Source organism: Trematomus bernacchii, unplaced genomic scaffold (assembly GCF_902827165.1).
Source record: "Trematomus bernacchii unplaced genomic scaffold, fTreBer1.1, whole genome shotgun sequence".
Taxonomy (NCBI): domain Eukaryota; kingdom Metazoa; phylum Chordata; class Actinopteri; order Perciformes; family Nototheniidae; genus Trematomus; species Trematomus bernacchii.
Window position 1 is genome coordinate 427,508 of NW_022987660.1, and position 22,342 is coordinate 449,849.

A 22,342-nucleotide genomic window follows, 5' to 3' on the forward strand; every position below is an offset into this window, starting at 1 on the left:
AAAATGGCACTAATTGGACGATTGATGGAGAAGTGTTACTGCGGTTATGAGGCAAAAAAGTACATTTCATTAAAAAGGCCCTGTTCTGTTTTTAATGGTGTTCCCTCTCCTGTAGTGCGCTCTATATGTTTCTGTGCAATGGTCGGCAAAGGCTGAAATCCCTGGGTGTTTCTCAATGTCGAGTACGCTTGCTTGGTAGCACATGTCTGCCGAGCATCTTGCTTCAGAAGCGAGGCAAGAATACTTCCTGTTAGGGCTGTGCGATTATGGCAAAAATCCTAATCACGATTATTTTGGTCAATAATTGATATCACGATTATTAAAAACGATTATCCATGTACTTTGAAAACATCCATTTATTGAAACAAAAATGTGAACAGTATGTTTTTAACAGTTGATTACCCTGAACTTTAAGTTTAATTCAACTGAAAAACAAAAAAATAAAAAATAAAAAATAAATAATAATTACATTTTTTTTTTTTTTTAATAAAAATAATAATCGTTTTATTTCGATTACGTTGTTTTCGTAATCGTTGCAAGCCAAAATCGTAATCGAGATTAAAATACGATTAATTGCACAGCCCTACTTCCTGGCATTCGGAAAACAAAGAGTAGAACAGGCGAGCAAGTGTGCGTCATATGAGAGGCCCCGCCTCTTACATCTTCCACCACAGATTTGGGGAAATTGGTCCGTGCGCAAAGCATTGTGGGGATTTTAAGACCACGGAGTCTACTCATGTGCAGCCTCGATATTTCTCCAAACGGAGTACGCCGGGCTCGGTAGAATTCCAAGTATCCTGGACATTGGAACAGTACTTCGGCGGGACTCGATGACGTAGTATGCTTGAAATAGTGGCTCTGGAGCAGCTTTACTCGACATTGAGAAACACCCCCTGTGTTCCTTACGAACTGAAAACAGCAGATTTGTTTCATATTCAAACAGACTTATCTCTTTCTTGGTAAAAGAAAACTGCATTAAGCTGGAGTCTGTAACACGGATGTAAAATAAAAGGTAAAATAAAACGATTATTCTACAATTTAATGATAAAGAAACCAATATTTAACTTGTGTGTTTTTGGTTTAGTTTGTCATCAGGGTTGCAGAAAAACCAGACCCAACGTTTGTGAAACTTAAGATTCAAAAGATTCAAAGGTTTTATTGTCATGTGCACAAAGCTACAGTGTGGGAATGGCAATGAAACTTTAGATGTCTTTGGAAACCTTCTCAGTAGAAAGAAACTGCTTAAAGCTGGAATCTGTACCACGGATGAAGTCAAAGGTCAAATACATTTATTATTCTACATTGAATTGAATTAGAAACCATTACTTATAATATAATAGAAACAGCAGAGGTCTGCAGTCTCCAATTACTCTAACGTCGTGTTTTATATATTTTAAGTGTGTTGTTCTAATTGTGTTTTGATGATTTTTCACTCTTTGAAATGTCTTTGAGTTTCTAGAAAAGCGCTCTATAAACAAAATGCATTATTATAACCTCCATGTTTCTCTCTCTTCGTGCACGGAGGATGCTTTCTAACACTCAAAGTCACCGTGTCGTGTCAGAAACCCTCCACGCTCTGACGGATGAGGTCAGCATGATGAAGTGGTTTCAACACGTCGAACTTACGCTGCATTTCATCAGGTTCCTCTCCACTAACCGGCCTCTCTTCCTCCTCTGACCTTCAGAGTTTGGAGGGAAACCGACAGCCGTAACCGATTAACCAGTTTACTCTGATTCTGACTGATAACCAGCAGAACCAGGCAAGGTGAGTCGAGGGCAGAGCAGTCATGTGACCACCGTCATGTGACCAACTGATTATAAGATGATGGAATCTGCTGGTTTGACCTCTCAGTGGGTGTTTCTCAATGTCGAGGAAGGATGCTCCAGAGCCACTATTTCAAGCATGCTACGTCATCGAGTCCCGCCGAAGGACTGTTCCAATGTCCAGCATACTTGGAATTCTACCGAGGCCGGCGTACTTCGTAGCGGGAAATTTCGAGGCTGCACATGTGTAGACTCCGCGGTCTTAAAATCCCCACAATGCTTTGCGCACGGACCAATTTCCAAATCTTTGGCGGAAATCACGCTTCATTTAAGGCGGGGCCTCGCATATGACGCACACCTGTTAGCCTGTTAGCCTGTTAGCCTGTTCCACCATTCTTCGTTTTCCGAGGCTAGGAAGGATTCTTGCCTCGCTTCTGAAGGACCTGACTCGGAAGACATGTGCTACCAAGGAAGCGTCCTCGACATTGAGAAACACTCACTACCTGCTGGCCTTTTGTAACATGATTGTATGTTGTTGTAAGCAGCATCCACACGCTCACAGATATCAGGAGCCAGCTTTGGCATCTTTCTGGCTTCCTTTACTGGCCAACCTGCTCTTATCCCCGGTAATGGAGCTCTGAAAGTCATTAAAGTCATTTTCATTTCCACCAATTTGACTGGAATGGCCCCTTCCTCTGGTCCACTTCCTCTGGTCTCCTTCCTCTAGGAAAAGTCCACGTCGCGCCTTTTTCTAAACACCAGTGTCTTTTATCAATAATTTTCCAGTTAAGGTATCATTTATAAAATCTTTAAATGCAATATGTCTGTTTTTACATCCTAATAAGTAAGACTGTACACACACACACACACACACAACACACACACACCCAACACACAACACACACAAACAAACACACACACACAAACACACACCACACACACACCACACAACACAACACACACAACACACATCACACACACACACACAAACACACACACACACACACACACCACACAACACCACACACACACACACACACACACACACACACACACACCACACACACAGTGCTGTATCAATAAGCCTGCCTTGAATGACCAAATTGAATGGCAAAGCATCCAATAACTTATTGTGATTTTTCCAATAATTCCAGCAATGTATCCAATGTTTAAGTATGTCTGGACTCAAACGATGGACCAGACGAATAGACTTGTCCAGAAACACCCTGACACGTCCTAATTCTTTAACTTGGATTGATGAAATGCTCTTTTTATGTAATATAACCTCATTTAACTGCCTGTTGTGTAATGGATCTGAAGGTTTCTTAGTCCCTGTTGTTCCCTGTTGCTACACACCCTTCCTCTCATTGAAAAGCTTCACAGCCGTCCTCTGAGTGTTTTATAGTGCGGTGTGTAATTACAAATAGAAAGGCTCTCTGAACGTTTCGGTATTCAGCCGAGCGGCATGACTGCAAAACAATCGCTCCTTTGTGATCCGATGCTAAATCTCAGCGCAGCAGAAAGACCCTGGAAGCTTGAGCTGAGGAGTTGAACTCAAATCAAGGAAGTGCTCTGGATTCATCGTGACGACAAGCAGCAGCGATCAGAGGAGCTTTCACTGCAGAGAAACTCTTCCTGAAGCTGCAGAGCTTTCAGGCTGAAGCCGAGGAAAGTAGGGCAACACGAACACTAACGGTGCTTCATGATGAGAGGCAGGAAGGATGAAGTACTTTTACTACAGTATTGTACTTTTTGACATACTTTACTTGTGTATTTACTGCTACTTAATACTTCTCCAACACAACATTTTGGAGGGAAATATTGTACTTTGAACTGCCCTACATTTATCTTGACCAGAGGTGGAGCTTTAACCTTTACTCAAGTGTTGTATTGTTGGAGGTATTTGTACTGGGTATGTACCCCATTACACTTCTACTTCTACTGCACCTCACCTTACTTTAGTTACTCTACATATGTTGGTACTTTAAGGATATTTTGATGCCAATACTTGTGTACTTTTACTGAAGTAAGTATGTTGAATGCAGGACTTTTACAGAACATCTAGTTCTTCCAACTCTGGGTTTCATGTTTTTTTCGGGGGGGTTGTGTCAGGTGCAGAGAGGGTTCATAACAGAGAGAGGGGAGAACAACAAGGTCAGTTCCTAGAAATCTGATTCAGGGAAAGATGGAGGGGCCTAAAGAGAGAGAGAGAGAGAGAGAGAGAGAGAGAGAGAGAGAGAGAGAGAGAGAGAGAGAGAGAGAGAGAGAGAGAGAGAGGCATCCAGCAGCACTGTGTGAAAAGAGAGAGAGGGGGGAGGGCTGAATACAAGCAAACACATAAACCAGCTGAGAGAACATACATGTTCAGAGTACTAAACAGTGTCTCAACTTTAAAGAGTCCTCTCCTGCTGATGTTCAGGTGTATATCAGTATGTAGTGTCTCTACTTTAAAGAGTTCTCTCCTGCTGATGTTCAGGTGGATATCAGTATGTAGTGTCTCTACTTTAAAGAGTCCTCTCCTGCTGATGTTCAGGTGTATATCAGTATGTAGTGTCTCTACTTTAAAGAGTCCTCTCCTGCTGATGTTCAGGTGTATATCAGTATGTGGTGTCTCTACTTTAAAGAGTCCTCTCCTGCTGATGTTCAGGTGTATATCAGTATGTAGTGTCTCTACTTTAAAGAGTCCTCTCCTGCTGATGTTCAGGTGTATATCAGTATGTAGTGTCTCTACTTTAAAGAGTCCTCTCCTGCTGATGTTCAGGTGTATATCAGTATGTAGTGTCTCTATTTTAAAGAGTCCTCTCCTGCTGATGTTCAGGTGTATATCAGTATGTAGTGTCTCTACTTTAAAGAGTCCTCTCCTGCTGATGTTCAGGTGTATATCAGTATGTAGTGTCTCTACTTTAAAGAGTCCTCTCCAGCTGATGTTCAGGTGTATATCAGTATGTAGTGTCTCTACTTTAAAGAGTCCTCTCCTGCTGATGTCCAGGTGTATATCAGTATGTAGTGTCTCTACTTTAAAGAGTCCTCTCCTGCTGATGTCCAGGTGTATATCAGTATGTAGTGTCTCTACTTTAAAGAGTCCTCTCCTGCTGATGTCCAGGTGTATATCAGTGTGTAGTGTCTCTACTTTAAAGAGTCCTTTTTCAGTCTTATTATCGTAGTTTCTATCAATAATCACCAACTTCCTGCAAGTGGCTAAAGATTTCCATCCTTCACTAGCCCAAAAAAAATAAAAGGTTATATATTAAGTGGCTGGTAACGTCTAAACATTCACTATCCATGTCAGCAGGTGGACGAAAAAAGTGAATATTCCACCAAAGACCTGGGAACATGCCACCATTATGACATTAAGCCTACGCTCAGATCTACATGAAAAATGAGTGGAAATCCAGGAGTGACCTTTAATTAAATACAATTATAATCCTAATCACTGCACACATTTACATCCTGCACGAACTCTGCATGAGAATTTGCCGTGTGGACTCTCTCTCTATTCCTGGAAGGACACGTGGTGCTAAGAAATACAGAAATAACACACACACACTCTCACACACACTGGATGAAAGGTCACAGCGTGCCTCTTGTTTTCCTGGAGTTTAGACGCAGACTTTGAACCTCGCAGGCCAACAAGGGGAACATCAAGGTTAGCAAACGCGACACAGATTAAGATACGGGGAGAAAAGAGAGAGGGGGATCATGGGAAAAGGTTGGAGTTTGAAGCTTTTATGAAAAGATTCAACAGGCGGAGAGTTTTGATCCACGAGATACTTTTTGATTTGAGAACTTCTGACAGGAAAACATGAAGGGGAGGAATATCAAGCTTTTGAAAGTAGGGGGTAAATGTTCAAATGGTGGCGGCTAAAGAGAGGTCAGGGGAAATTAGAATAAGTGAGCGTTACACTTCATGTTATCTGCAGAGAAAGGTGCAGGAATGAGTCCTTAAACCTGGAAATGAGTCAGCATTTAACCACTTATTGTTCCCTGGTGTCTACGTTTGTAACGTGTTTTTTCTGAAGAGATTTTCACATTTTAAACTATGAGTAAACATCATCCGACCAACATTAGCCACCTTTAGCTTAGCGGTGGTGGCGTGAAGTCATGTGACCGTGCTGTAGTTCCTTTATAGCCCAACATTAGCCACCTTTAGCTTAGCGACGTGAAGTCATGTGACCGTGCTGTAGTTCCTTTATAGCCCAACATTAGCCACCTTTAGCTTAGCGGTGGTGACGTGAAGTCATGTGACCGTGCTTCCAGATTCCCTCCCACTCCAATAATACAAAGGTGAAATAAAGAGGAACCAGGAAGTTGTCCTTACCAGAGATGGGTCCTCTGTCTCGGACCCCAGTGATTGGCTGAAGTCTTCGGCGCTCAGAGAGAGATTGTCCTCGTCTTCCTCTTCCTGGTTAGGCTCCTCCCCCAGGACGGGGAAGACGGAGAGCCCGCCCACTTCTGCATCCACCATCCCATCCAAGCTGTCCGTCAGAGCGGCGAGCAGAGCGGCGTTTTCCTCCTGCAGGAAACAGAGAGAGAGAGAGCTTTTAAAGAATATATCGTGTAAATAACCCAATTTGTGTTCTTTGAACCTGAAAAGGATATGGCATTGTTTTTGTTACTTTCATTGCAATTGTATACATGTTGTAAGCGTAATTTAGCTTTGGAGTTCACTTGTTTAATGGTATGCTAAAGTAATGCTAATATGGATGAAGCTTAACGGCATTTGTTGTTTTGTGTCTTTGTGTAGCTCTTACGTTGGTTTTTGGAGTTTTCAATACATTTGAAATGATCAGTCAAGAGTACGACCATCTTTCGGAGGGATGTGCTACATATCGTTTGAGTTTTTTCTTAGAATTAGATCTTTTTAACAGAATTTGCCTTTTTTCCTGAGAATTTCATTTTTTTTACAGTTACATTTTTGTTTCGAGAATTCCACTTTTCCCTCCATAATTTCACTTTTTTGACATTTCTGACTTTTTTCCCAGAATTAGATTTTTTTTTACAGAATTTAAATGTATCTCATTATTTCACTTTTTAAAATGTGACTTTTATTTTCTGCTATAATCCAAAATCACATGCAGGAATCCCATTGGCTGTTTTTGGAGCGAACCATTGTGATGCTAACTTCCGGGGGTCGGCCTACAAAGACACGTCATCACTGAACAACTCTTGTCACTCAAGAATCTCTCTATGAATCCCCTTTACCTCCAGTAATCAGCTGTTGTCTAAAGTCCATTCCCCCTCTCCTATCTGTTATGAGTTTACATGCTGATCCTTTGAACTCATTGACAGTTTGATGATGTACCCGTCAGTCGGCACAACCTGCCTCTACTGTATCTTAGTTTCTCATGATGTTGCACAAGCTGCATGTCATGGTCTCAATTTGCAGATGCAGAAAAATACAATCTTTAATTCCAGCCATGATGCCTCTGTGGGTGTTTATCTTGCTGAGAGGCAGTCTGCTGCAGAGGTGATATCACGACTGCATTCATCTGTCTCTCTTTTATCATCAACCTCTATCTGTTCCCGACACAATATTTATCCTTTCATTATTTCTCTGGCTCTCTGACTCTCTTTCCCTTCACCCGATGCTGCAATTTAGACTCGTCAAAAACAAGAAAAGTCATGCACAAGTTTAATCAAAGTTGGGGGTTGAACTTGTGCTTTTCCTGATAAGTGTTTTTGGGTTAAATAAGGTTTAGTTATTGCCTCACTTCTCCCCGTATAGGATTTAAATCCATCGTCTGATTGGTTTTAAAAGGCTCTATTATTCTTTTTAGGGGTTTGTTCCTTTCCTGTAGTGTGTTCCAGGTTTTGTGTGCATGTAAATGGTCTGCAAAGGTTCAAATCCCTGTGTTACGTCGCAAGGGAGAGTTTGTTTTTAAGAATACCCATTAGCATTGGCTATTCTTCCTACTAGTTTGGAATACTGAAAGATAGAAGGATGGTTACTTAAAAAATGTATTTCATTACAGTTTTTAGTTATAGAAAATCTAATCTAATCTGAATATCACATTATAAAAGTAATGTATGAGCCTCAGTGTAGTGTGTTCTATAGGTTTGTGTGCATGTAAATGGTCTGCAAAGGCTAAAATCCCTGTGTTCCCTGTTTGTAGCATTGGCTATTCTTCCTACTACTTGGGAATACTGTCAGAGAGAAGGAGGGTTACTTAGAAAATAGATTTCATTACAGTTTTTAGTTATATAGTTTTGTGTGCATGTAAATGGTCTGCAAAAGCTAAAATCCCTGTGTTACGTAGCAAGGGATAGTTTGTTTTTAAGAATACCAATTAGCATTAGCATCGGCTATTCTTCCTACTAGTTGGGAATACTATCAGAGAGAAAGATGCATAACGGGGGTTACTTAAAAAGTAGATTTCATTACAGTTTTTAGTTATAAAGAATGTAATATAATCTGAGTATCACAATATAGTGCATGTCAATGGTCTGCAAAGGCTATAATCCCTGTGTTCCCTGTTTGTAGCATTGGTTATTCTTCCTACTACTACTTGGGAATACTGTCAGATAGAAGGAGGGTTACTTAAAAAATAGATATCATTACAGTTTGTAGTTATAAAGAATGTAATCTAATCTGAGAATATAAAAGTCATGTGACCTGACTGTATATAACTGCCCTTTTCCTCACCTCCGGCAGATTATATTTTAGTATCGATGAGACGCTCGGCTGGGCTTTGGTTATGAAAACATTAATGAATAGCATGAAAAGCCCCCGAGCTGTATCCCTTAGCATCGGAAACTAATCCCGTGACGGGCGATTATTGATCCGGTGTGTGTGTGTGTGGTGTGTGTGTGTGTGTGTGTGTGTGTGTGTGTGTGTGTGTGTGTGTGTGTGTGTGTGTGTGTGTGTGTGTGTGTGTGTGTGTGTGTGTGTGTGTGTGTGTGTGTGTGTGTGTGTGTGTGTCAGGGCTTCATTTAACCTTGGAGAGCGTACAGACAGAGACTGATAGACAGGATGGGGAGTAGTGGATTTCATGAAACAAGATAAACAGCAACGAAAGGTAATCAGATTACATTACATTTTGTATTCTGACCGTTTACTTAGATTTATGACTGTTTCCCCAGTATTTGATATTTTTCCCCCGAATTGGATTTTTTACCAATAATTGATTTGTTTTCCAGGAAATTCCCCAAATGTGACTTTTTTTAATCCAAAATGTGACTTTTTTCACAGCATTAGAAGTTTTTCCTAAGAATGAGATTTTCCCCAAGAATTTGACTTTTTTCTTAGAATTGAATTTTTTTCCTCAGAATTAGACTTTTTTTCATAGAATGTGATTTTTTTCACAATATTTTTTTCCACTAAATTTCACCAGTTTCTCAGTTTTCTAAATGTAATCTCAGAACAACAAAAAACAACACATTTGCTCAGATGTTTTTTTCTAAAGTTCCAAATCTGGCCCTTCTCCTCTTCCGTAAAACAGCAAGAAAGAAACCTTTTGTTATCACTTAAAAACCGGCAATACCAAAGTTGCAGAATAACCACAGAAAAGCAATTAAAACAGAAAATGCATGGGCAGGAGAAACAAAGATGAAGACAGAAAGGGAGATGAGAGGGTAAGACTAAAGACGGGAAAAGATTCAATAAGGAAAGTTAAGAAGGGAGAATCAAAAGAAAGATCCACAAGATAACAGCCTTCGAGACGTGTTTGATAAAAGAAGATATGCTCCTATATTATGTCTTCTCTTTTGTCTCCAGATCTAAATTATGAAGCATCGTGTCGGTGCTCATTCCTCCATAAGAGTAAGTCTTCAAAACAAAGAACTATCACAGTTCATGAAGTACTTTGTCCCGACTGTGTTTTAAGTTTCGTGTCGACAGCAGGAAACCAGTCGGACGCCGGCTAATGGGGACGGAAATAAGAATTAAAAAGATCTCAGACGGAGACAGTGTGTGTTTATTCCACCTGTATTCCCATCATGTCTTTCATTTAACGAACACTCTGCGGTGCATTGCAGCGTCACACACACACAATGATCTGCACCTAAACGCCACTTTGTTGTTTTTTTATTCTGGAGATGCACTCAATTTAGCCTCCGTAATGGGACCTGGAAACCTTAAAGACAATCAATGGTCCAGGGTTTCAGATGGAGACGCAGCAGGAGGGATTCCCTGAATTCATGCACCTGATACCGGAGCCTCGGGGGCTTTTATTGGCCGTGTATAGAAGCAACGACCGATCCGAGCTAATGGACTGCTTCCATCCTCATGTTTCACATAGCGTAACTGTGAATACTTTGGCAGCAACCCGTGAGACATGCTGCGAATTTCACATTTCAGCAGAGAGATCGGATACCTGTCAGCGGTAGAGGAAACTTTGGCTGTTGAACCCATTGATCCCAGGCCCAGATTCAATGTGCGATATAAGTTAGTCCATTTCATTCTTTGTATTTCAATGTGTCTTTCTGGGAAAGTACATTTGCTTATGAACTGTACTTTACTTAAAGGGGCCATATTCTGCTCATGTTCAGACTCATATACATATTTTGTAGTATCAGTATGTAGTGTCTCTACTTTAAAGAGTCCTCTCCTGCTGATGTTCAGGTGTATATCAGTATGTAGTGTCTCTACTTTAAAGAGTCCTCTCCTGCTGATGTTCAGGTGGATATCAGTATGGATATCTAGTGGTCTATTGCTTCAACATCAGTCCTATAACTGAGCGTTGTGTCACAAAGCCTCACCTCAAACAGCTCGTCCGTGGTGCTGTAGTTGATGGAGGCCGGTGATCTGTCCGATGGTTGGTCGTTGCACCACTGCAGTTCGCTGAGACAGTTGACGCTGTCGAAGTCGCTCGTGTCCAGCTGCGAGAGGTCGATGTCCGGGAAGTCATTGTCCAAACGGTCCGAACACACCTCCTCCTCCCCATACTGAAGATGGAAAAAGAGAGAAGGGAAAAGGTCACGTTAGTCAAACATTGAGATTAAAGCAGAAAACAAATTCCCAGGCGGTCAGACAGGATGGGGAGTAATGGATTTCATGTAACAAGATTAACAGAGACTGAAAGTAATCAGGTTTTATTCATGTTATACTTAGATTTATGAAATGTTTCTAATAATTTGACTTATACAAATAAATAATTCTGTCATTTTTTTTATATTCTGACTTTTTTCCCCAGAATGAGATTTTTTTTTTCAGTATTAGATTTTTTTCCAAGGAATTGATATCAAACACTGAGATTAAAGCAGACAACAAATTCCCAGGCGGTTTGTCTTTTTTCGGTATGCGACAGAAGTGCATGAGTCACTGTACTGCGTGTGGTTTTTCTAAGACCCTCGGTGAGAAACAGGCTCTCTTATGAGATCACAAAGGAATGGATGTTTTCTCTGGAACCACTGCTGTATGAAACACATCACATGGGACATAACATCGTCCCCTCGATGAGACTTCTGAGATTTCATGTTTCCTGTGAAGTTCATCGCCCAGACATTGTTAGAATTAGGAGGTTTATTCCCCATCGGGCCTCTCTTTCTAAAATATGTGCACAAATACCGTGATGCACTTTGGATAACAGCCTCCATCATGTGGCGTATACTGTAAATGATCACACTGTTGGAGCTCTCAACAGCTCCTCATCACAGGAGGGTCGACACTGAAACCAAGAGAGGCAAAAGCACCCGACACAATGCAGGATTAAACGGATCAAGTACACCGGCAGCACCTATCTAGAAGTATGTAGTGTCTCTACTTTAAAGAGTCCTCTCCTGCTGATGTTCAGGTGTATATCAGTATGTAGTGTCTCTACTTTAAAGAGTCCTCTCCTGTTGATGTTCAGGTGTTAATCAGTATGTAGTGTCTCTACTTTAAAGAGTCCTCTCCTGCTGATGTTCAGGTGTATATCAGTATATAGTGTCTCTACTTTAAAGAGTCCTCTCCTGCTGATGTTCAGGTGTATATCAGTATGTAGTGTCTCTACTTTAAAGAGTCCTTCTCCTGCTGATGTTCAGGTGTATATCAGTATGTAGTGTCTCTACTTTAAAGAGTCCTCTCCTGCTGATGTTCAGGTGTATATCAGTATGTAGTGTCTCTACTTTAAAGAGTCCTCTCCTACTGACGTTCAGGTGTATATCAGTATGTAGTGTCTCTACTTTAAAGAGTCCTCTCCTGCTGATGTTCAGGTGTATATCAGTATGTAGTGTCTCTACTTTAAAGAGTCCTCTCCTGCTGATGTTCATGTTCAGGTGTATATCAGTATGTAGTGTCTCTACTTTAAAGAGTCCCTCTCCTGCTGATGTTCAGGTGTATATCAGTATGTAGTGTCTCTACTTTAAAGAGTCCTCTCCTGCTGATGTTCAGGTGTATATCAGTATGTAGTGTCTCTACTTTAAAGAGTCCTCTCCTGCTGATGTTCAGGTGTATATCAGTATGTAGTGTCTCTACTTTAAAGAGTCCTATCCTGCTGATGTTCAGGTGTATATCAGTATGTAGTGTCTCTACTTTAAAGAGTCCTATCCTGCTGATGTTCAGGTGTATATCAGTATGTAGTGTCTCTACTTTAAAGAGTCCTCTCCTGCTGATGTTCAGGTGTACATCAGTATGTAGTGTCTCTACTTTAAAGAGTCCTCTCCTGCTGATGTTTATCCAGCACATCTCCTCCCTGTGGCTCACAACAAAGTGTAACCGGGACCCAAGATGTCTGCGGATGATTAGTTCCCCTTCGTCAGTCGAGGATGTGATAATCAGTGAAATGAGCTGCTCTGTTTGGTCTGGGGACTCTTTAGTCACGGCGGCACATCTTTGTTTTCTGGGTTTAATTCTGTCTGAAAGATCGCCTAAATCATTCATACGGTTTCTGAGGAAAGGACGTGATTTGAGAGACAATCCAATGAGCATTTCAGGGTAAAATGTCACAGAGACCATTTCAGAGCACTGCTTTACTACTGGGCCACACGTTTTCATTCATTCACAGATTTAAATGTGGGATTATAGAGAATATTAGACATGTTTTTGATTGAGAAACCACTGTAAACCTCCTTAGGACAAAGGAATGCCCTTGTTAAACCGAGTAAATCCCTTAAAGAATGCCTTTAACCCCCTTAAACTCCCCTGAGCTCCATCAAGGTCCTTTTCAAGCCACCAAACAAATCCAGAAAATATCCTCTTATTCCCCTTCAACCCCTTTAGAAACTTACAGAATCATATCCGGCTCTGAAAGGACATTTTTGAACCCCAAGGAATTGCTGAAATCCAACCTGAAGCTCCATAAACCCTGATTATTTCTGTGAAAACCTTTGCAAGAACTTCTTAAGAACCTTAAAACCCCTGAACGACCAAACAACAGCCCCAAAAAAATCCTCAAGGAAACACAATTGTAGGGTGAAGGGTCTGTTACCCTCAAGAACCCCTGAAAGAACGCTTTCAAACCTCTTCAGGAACCCCTCTAACCTCTTCAGGAACCTCTTAAGAACCCAAAAAACAATCAATTAGCCAAATCTCTTTTACAGGCACATGAGGAAGCTAACAACCTCCTATAAACCCAAGAATAGGGTCTCAATAACCCCTGAAAAAACGACTCATTAGGAACCCCTCTGAGCCTTATGTTCATTACTGAAACACCTCCAAAGAAACCTGAAACTCCATAACACCTGTTCATTACTGTGAAAACCTCTTCAAGAACTTCTTAAGAATATAAAAACCCATGGATGGAAGAACCCCCCCCCCTAGAGACTTCTATAACCCCCTTAAATGAACCTCAAACCGCTCTAAAAACCCTTAAGAAAGCAAAGAAGACTCGTACAAGAACATCTTTAAACCTCTTCAGGAACCCCCTCTGACCCTCATGTTCATTGCTGAAATGTCTTCAAATAAACTTAAGACCCTCATAAGTGAAAAACTCTTCAAGAACTTCTAAAAGACCCCCAATACCCCTCAAGACACCCAAGACTAGGGTGAAATGTCTATAAGTAGGGCTATGAAAGAATGCTTTTTAACCCCCTCTGACCCTCATGTTCATTGCTGAAATCTTGTCAGGGTTCATCCAGATGCTCTCAACCTGACATAGAAACTCATGCAACACCTTCAAGAACTCTTTAAAATGAAGTGACCCTGAAGAGTCCCACTTGGCTTCATATCGGCTGAAAAGCAGCTCCACGCGGCCCTCAGTCACAACACATGGCTGCGGTCCAAACAGAAACACTGAGCCACGTCATGCAGAGTGTAGAAGAAGAACAGGAAGTGTGTGTACGTGACTCAGTGCAAAGGGAAGTGAGGTCTCTTGGGGGAGGGAGAAATGAAGGGATGGAGGGAACATGAAGCGACAGGAAAGAAGGCGAACTGGATTTTGTTTTACGAGGGTTTTTTTTACGAGTAAATGTGTTCAGGATATCAATGTCCTATTGTACACCTGATAAGGAAGCACAGTCTGCTACTGGTCCTACTGACTCTCACGCACACACACACACACACACACACACACACACACACACACACACACACACACACACACCACACACACACACACACACACAACACACACACACACACACACACACACACACACACACACACACACACACACACACACACACACACACACACACACACACACACACACACACACACACAGTGAGAGCAGACAGGGTCAACCAGTTACACCCACCATCTTTTCAAACTGAATCACAGACGGTTTGAATCGACGATCAGGTTTCTCTCTCAGGTAATCCCATCTGTGGTAAAGTGTCCCTGCACCTATTAATAATACGCAAGTAAATAACAACATCTATTCTATTTAAAAAGCCACTTAATTAGCTGTTAGTGATGTGCGGACATGTACAAACACTATCTGTATTAATGCAGGGTCTATATTTCAGTAATCCTGAAGTCACATGTAAGACCTTTGAAGACCTTTTCTAAGACCCTTTCCATACATTTTAAGACCTCATCGCCACTTTGAGTTTTAACCGGTTACCTTGGCGACACACTTTACCTCACATTGACTATATACAGTATTGATTGTCCTTCCTCCTTATCTTCCAACCATTTGGACGCAGACTTGCATTTCCCCATAACCATGTTGTTTAACAACCGGCGTAAACGGACCTTCGCGCGCTATCAAGCAGTGAGCGTGCGATGTCCTGTTCAGATGACGTCAAACCCAACGGGATGCCATAAATAAACTACACAGAATCACACTACACACCTACGCAATGATTACATTCAGGCACACTGTAGAATACAACCTCTTTGGACCATTTATATACTTATTGAAAACAAGCTACAAAATGTAATACCTTGGAAAATGCAGTTTAATACTTTTTAATAGCCTTCATTTTCGCTAAATTGATTGATCAACTTGTAATACTTTTTAAGACCCCGCGGACCCCCTGTAATGGAGTTAACCTGCTGGAGCTAACAATACGTGTTCACATTATTTACTTATGAAATGATCATGGATGTGTTATTGACAGATCGGCTAGAAAAGCTGAATTGAATGTGCAGAGGGTCAGCATAGTTGGCTTTTCATTCAGTAACAATGTGCTTATCTTACAATTTAATCAACGTAATCAAATAAGCTGTGTTTATGTTGACATATTGCTTCTGACAGACTTCTTCTCTACGTGACTTATTAGGAACTGTCGCACAAAAGCTGTTGATATTATCCAACATTCCCAATTAACAAACAGTGTACAAGTAACTGATGAATGTACAATATTATAATCATTCATTATCTCCACTTTTCACTGCCTCCGTGTTGAAGCTAGACTTTTTCCTATCAGTAAATCAAGACTGTTGAAAATCTACTTAGCACTAACTGTGTTGGTGATAATTATAAAAACGTGTCCATATAATTCAAATATGATTATACTAACACTACTTCATAACCATTATTCATCACTCAACTCAGCGTGAGCACTTCCCTTCCTCCAGAAACAACCTGAGTCATTGTTTTAATCCCTAATGTTTTAATCCCTATACGCTCACACATTTTCACACTTTGGAAAACCCTACCAGGAAATACTGGAGAGGAACATTCAGTCAACATTTTCTATTATTATTATAAGTATTATTTTTATGGTTATGATTATTTTTTATTATTATTATCAATTGAATTGTATTTGTTTTATCTTTTACAATTGTATAATTATTTCTTACTTTTTTAATATGTTGTATTTATAATTGTATTGTGTGCGTGTGCGTGTGCGTGTGCGTGTGCGTGTGCGTGTGCGTGTGTGTGTGTGTGTGTATGTGCTGAGAGAGTTTATCTGGGTCAAGAAGGAAGAGCATGAGGTGATATAATTTATGGTTACATAAATCATGGCAGAGACACACACACACACACACACACACACACACACACACACACACACACACACACACACACACACACACACACACACACACACTCACACACAGCAGGAGGTAAGATGCTAACCCATTCCACCAAAGGAAGTACAAATGCAGGAATAAAAGGGAGAGATTTGTGGGTGAGGAGAATAAAAAAGGGAGAGAGGAGGGGGAGTCGTGACTTGATAGAGATGTAGGAGGGAAGGAGGGAGGAAACGAGAGAAGGGGGGAAGAGAACGCCCTCTATAAGGTGTGTGTGTGTGTGTGTGTGTGTGTGTGTGTGTGTGTGTGTGTGTGTGTGTGTGTGTGTGTGTGTGTGTGTGTGTGATTAGCATGCAGCTCACATCCCTCTCACGTCTGACTCACCCTCCACCACTCAGCACATCCTCCCTTCCCTCCCTCCTTGACCCCTCTCCTCTTCATCCTTCATCTGACCTTCCCTTCATCCTTCCCTCAAGTCATTCTCCTCTTCATCCTTCCTTCCTCCTTTTCACTCGTCATCTTTCTCTCCTCCTAATCTCTCCTCCTTACCTTCCCCCCTCATCTCATCTCCTTGTTCTCCCTGCTCTTCCTCCTATCTTTAACCTTCCTCTTTCTTCCCCTTTGGAGCTTCCATCTTTTCTCCTTGTAATCTCCTCAGCATCCTTCCCCCTCTCTTCTTTCCTCCACCGTTCCTCACTAGAAATCCCATCAATCTGCCCGGTTTCTCCTCAGTATCCTTCCCCTCTTTTCCTCTTGTCTTCCCCCCTTTTACCACACTCTCCTCTCTATTCCCTTTTTCTCGTTCTTATTATCTTGTCTCCTCTTCCCTTCTTCTTTCCATAATCTTTCTTTCCTTACAATCTCTTCAATCTACCGGTTCTTCCTCTCCTTGATCATCCTTTCCCCCTCTCTTTACACCTTTTCGTCATTACTCCTCTCTCTTTGCCCTTTTTCTCGTCTTCTATTCTTGTCTCCTCTTCCCCTTCTTCTTCCCTCCATCTTTCTCTTCCTCATGAACTCCTCAGAGAAACATGTCTGATTGATTTTCTTTGTTTCCCGCTCAGCCCTCCCTCCATCACAGCCGCCAATCAATAAAAACAGCCTCAGGCCACACACCACACACCACACACACACTTCCCAAAATATACCCCCAAGTGTACACATGTTGCTATGACCGCCAAGTGGAACAACCAAGCGCATCATTTCCCACCACACACACATGTACGTCATGAGATATGATCTGTTTACATCCACATACCAACGGTGGCAATCCTGTGCTAGTGTGTCACACAAATGACACCGAGAAGGAATGTGGCGGCGCACACCACACACACACACACCCCTACACACACACACAACACACAACACACACACCTACACATCACACACACACACACACACACACACCCACACACTCACACACACACACACCACACACACACACACACACACACACACACAACACACACACACACACACCACACACACACACACCACACACACACACACCACACACCACACACACACACACACACACACACACACACACAAACACACCACACACACACACACACACAGATGGGGCCTCTGACAGATACCACAAAACATGACTCACACACTCCAGGAGGAGAGGAGGAGGAGGAAGATGAAATGCCTCCTTTGCTCTAGTTTCTCTCTCACCGCTGATAGCCTTCCAATGTATACACTTCTACTAAAGAAAGGGTATAAAAATGACGTAATGACCAAACATGTACTGAGTTGTATTGTGCCATACGGGTTCAAGCAGTTATGCACGGTACACCAACATAAGGTATACTTAGCATTCTTTCATGTAGGTAGACAGACCCTCCCTACACGCAGGTCACGCAGACTGCGTGGGACCTCACCTCGCGGAGGGGCCCTCACCTCGTCATCTGAAGCGCAAATGCGGCGCAATTACAGCCCGTCCACACAGCAGCGTTAAAAAAATCTTGAAACGCTTCTGCCCATTCACTTTGAATGGGGTGACGTCACTTTGCCTCACTTTCGCCGAACTGCATTGTGGGAAGCAGAGCGGAGATTTTTCAGGATTTTCAGGATTCAAGTTGAGCAATGTTCAACTTTTTGAAGATGAGGTGGAAGCCGTCAGCCAATCAAATCCCGTTTATGCAAATCTGACAGTTCAAGCGCTAGCAATCAACGGCGTGTATGCTGGGAGAGACATACCGCAGATCATTTCCTCATATTCCAAAACATGAGGAGAATTAGCGGTGGTTAGCGAATCACCGGTGTTATGACCAGTCCCTATTTACCTACCGGGATACAAACCGGAGGAGCCAGGCATGGAGGGAGGTGGCAGAGACAGTGGTATGTTTTCGGCCCTCTGTTCTGGGGAGTTTATATCCAGTTTACTTCGGGCTTTTTTGCTTCGTATGTCGGGGGCGGGGAGATTCATGTGATGGTTGTTGGTGCTTGCTCGCAAAAAATCACCAAGTTCAGATACGCCCACCTCCAAGATTTTTTTAGCGCTGCTGTGTGGACGCTCCGTTAGTGTAAGCGCGCCACAGTTTCTCCGCGCCGCTGCGAGGTTTCGGCGCTCGCAGTTCAATAGCCACCATCCCCCAAAGCATATCACCACACTATGAAATGCCGAAAATGTCAAAAAATTGGAAGTAAAGTAGTCATTTTTTACAGTGGTCATAAAAGCACATGTTACCCCTCTCCCCAACATGTTTCTGATAATAAGATGAACATTTATCGATCAATGCAGAGCAATCAAATGAAAATGTCCATGAAATCCAGTCTGAGGTAAGAATATGAATCAGAGCTCAGTCATCCTTCTGGAAAATAAATGGCCTGTTTTACTGGAAACAATCGAGGAAACTGTCTTATAATAATATAACGGCTCATACACAACATCAGGAATGAACTCACGCTCACTGTGTCTGGACTCCATTATGGTTGAAATGGAGCATTAGAGTGGGCAGATTAAGCAAAGGGCATGAAATGAACCGTAGAGTACAATAACACCTTTAAGTTATGGACAGGGAATAATTCAGGGGGGAAAAAGCACGTTTGTTGTGTTTAAGGCTACTAGAGCAATGAGGAAACAAAGTGGTATACATGCTAAAGATCTGAGGAAAGCATTGAGTTTACAGTATATATATTTAAGGACTCAAACTCAAAACTTCAAAGGCTTTATTGTAATTTCCAAAATATCTACAGCGTATTTTGGAAATAAAAGTACCAGGCTTCTCCAACAAACCAACATGAAGACTTAAAAGTGCAAAAAGAAATTGAAATAGTAATAAAACTAGTGTAAAAGACAGTGTGCAAGTAAATGCAGAAATAAGTACACTTAATACAAGTCAAATATAATAAGAATGTCAAATTGAAAACTAACAGTGGATTTTATGTATTTATTCTGTTGTGATTGGTCAATCGCTTAGAGATGTCCCGCCCCTTAGCCTATAAAAAACAATGTGTTGGAGCGCGAGCCAATAGGAGCGTTAGTGTTCCATAGTGATGTCACTAAAGTAAACAAAGGAGTCCAATGGAGGCGTTTTCGGGGGAAAAACACCTCCATTGAAAAAAATAAAAAAGGGCCTCTTTAATATCCCATATTGCAGCTTTTATGTCCAATTAATTCCTAAAATATGAGTTGTTTTTGCAAATCATTCCTATTTCTGCCAACACTGAAACAGCCTCTTTGCTTAATATCTCTGTGCATGAATGAGTCGTGACCTTTGACCTTTTTGACCCCAATATAATCCACGTTTGTAGGTGCAGCGTCTCAGCGAGTAATAACAGCGTGTTGTTGTGAGGACGGGGCGGTAAAAATAAATGAAGCGTGGTGACTTCCATTTGTGGTTAATCTCTTTCTCGCTAACAACAGAGCAAAACCACTGGTCCGTTCGCTCATACAGAGACGGGACAATCACGCATTAAAGGGAAACTATTTATAGCAGGCGGCACGAGGGACGCCTATCTGGGCTAAAGCAAGGGAGAGGATATGGAAAAGGACAAGTACATGCAGAAATAAGTTCATTTTAGACATAGAATAGATGTGAAATAGAATAAGAATGAAATGAATGACTTTAAATGTAAGTGGATTTTAATTAAAGAGGACCTCATTTACAGGTTAGTATTTGGTGCTACTGTGAGTAATGGATGAATGTCACGGGATGACAGGGTACAGAAAGATGTGTTTGCTTAGAGGTACATAAGAAAAGACGTGATGAGAAGATAGCAGGATTACAGGTAACTACAGTAGATACCATTCACCTTCATGCCTTTAGAGAACAACGAAATGCAGTTTGCGTCCAATCAGAAAGTGTGAAGAGTAGTGCAAGAGGTTTGAACACACATAACAGAACAATGTTGTGGTAATATAATGCATACATATAGCCCAATATCTGTAGACAAGGTGCAGATTTAGAAGACTTATCAGGGTGTTTTGTAGAAACGCTAATGTCAGTTACGGTTTCTTCACTTCCTCTACAGAAAAAAGGACATCAAAGAAACTCAGAAATCTCAGTTTCAGGACATCCATGCCATAATTATTCTCCGTATAAACAAAGCTGTCTCTGCCGTCTGACGCTCTGTTTGATGCTCATATTTCTGGAGTACAAAATATAAAAAAAAATATATATATATATATAATGCTAACTGGAATGGATATAACCGTGTCCAAATTGCTAAAAACTACAACTCCAAACACGTTCAAATGCCGAGAAATGTCCGAAAATTGCAGGAAAATGACTTTTTTTGGGGTCATTTTTTGAGTCACAAGCTGGATCATATCATGTGCCGGTGATTCACACGCACGCACGCACGCACACACCACCATACAAGGTCAACATCCCTCAACCCTCGGCTGTAGATCACAGGAGGGGAAGAAGGCTAGAAGTGTCCTCTGAATATAAGGAGGGTTTTTCGTTTGAACCCTCAAAGGCTTCTGTAGCTCAGGTTGTGAGGAACCACTGGATCAGGGGTTATTATGTATGAAATGTTAAAAAAAGGGTTATAGACAAGCAAACCATGCAGTTGCAACTACAGATGTTGCAGAAATCCCTCTTACTTATTGTGGAATCGTTGACCCTAATTGAGCGCTTGACCGTTACTCAATTCCCAAGCGGAGGAAATCTAATTCTGTCTTTTCGTAATCCATCAGAGAAAAGTAAGTGGAAAGTCAGACTCTGACCTTTAAGGACATGATGGAGGTTCATAAGTGACCACAGACTGTGTTCGAGATTAGATTTGATCTGAAATGTATTGACTTTCAAGGTCTAAATGACAGGAGAGCTGCATTGAAGAGCATTTTGTAAAAACCTTGAACATTTCATAACAACATGGTCTTCTCCAAGTATATCAAGGTGCATTTAATGAGCAATAAAACTGTCCTCGATCACTCTAAATGACCCAAACTGACACCTGGATTGCTGTAGTGTTTCAGAAAACAACGACTACCATCAAAAGCAACGCATAATCATAAGTAAGAGAGGGAAAATGTGAGGTATGAAGAGTAGCAAGAAAAAACTTTTGCAAAACATTAACAGGTTATTTTCTCTTTGCAAAAGCTAATCCAGAAGAGTCTTGATCTTGTAGATTCTCTCTCGATCTCTAAGTGCGAATTGCTGCAGTGTTTAAGCAACGTCTACAATCAAAAGCAAGCATATCATAAAGTAAGAGAGGGAAATGTACGAGTTAAAAGTGTCAGAGAGAGAAAACGACTGTACTTTGATCCTCAGATTCACATTTTACAGATTTCATCGTCTCTTTGCAAGTGCTAAACCAGACGAGTCTTGATCTTTTAGATTCTGTCTCGATCTACGGTGCTAATTGCTGCTGAGTTTCAGCGACGACATCTCTTAAAAAGCAAGAATATCATAAAGTGAGAAGATGTGAGGTAGGAAGAGACTGAAAGGTTTCTGATGAACAGACGCTGGTTTGATCCTCAGAGATCCACAGGACGCACTAATTGCTGTGGTGTGTCAGCACTTATCAATTAGAGATTAGACGGTCTGGGTGATCTGTGGCTGCGAGGGAGTGCGGTCGTCTTTCAACCAGAAGGTTGTGTGTTCGATCCCAGCCCGTGCAGCCACCCATGTCGATGTATCCTTGGGATACTGAACCCTGAGTTGCTCCCGATGGCCAACGGTGTGTGAATGTGTATGAAGGTTAGTTCCTAGAGTAAGGTACACTGCTCTGTGTGAATGTTAGTTCCTAGAGTAAGGTACACTGCTCTGTGTGAATGTTAGTTCCTAGAGTAAGGTACACTGCTCTGTGTGAATGTTAGTTCCGAGAGTAAGGTACACTGCT

At 41.5% G+C, this 22,342-nt stretch overlaps 1 protein-coding gene across 2 annotated transcripts in view; it reads right to left on the reverse strand.

Annotated features, from left to right (window-relative positions):
- Window positions 1-22,342, reverse strand: part of ppargc1b (peroxisome proliferator-activated receptor gamma, coactivator 1 beta) — a 73,844-nt gene that overhangs the window by 19,152 nt on the left and 32,350 nt on the right. The window contains exons 2-3 of one of the 2 annotated variants that reach the window (XM_034135416.1): window positions 10,462-10,647; window positions 6,083-6,277 (exon numbers count right to left, since the gene is read on the reverse strand). In XM_034135416.1, the coding sequence (XP_033991307.1) occupies window positions 6,083-6,277; window positions 10,462-10,647 (381 nt within the window). Of the gene's footprint in view, window positions 1-6,082; window positions 6,303-10,459; window positions 10,648-22,342 lie in introns of both variants that reach the window. The other variant, XM_034135415.1, reaches the window with a different exon arrangement.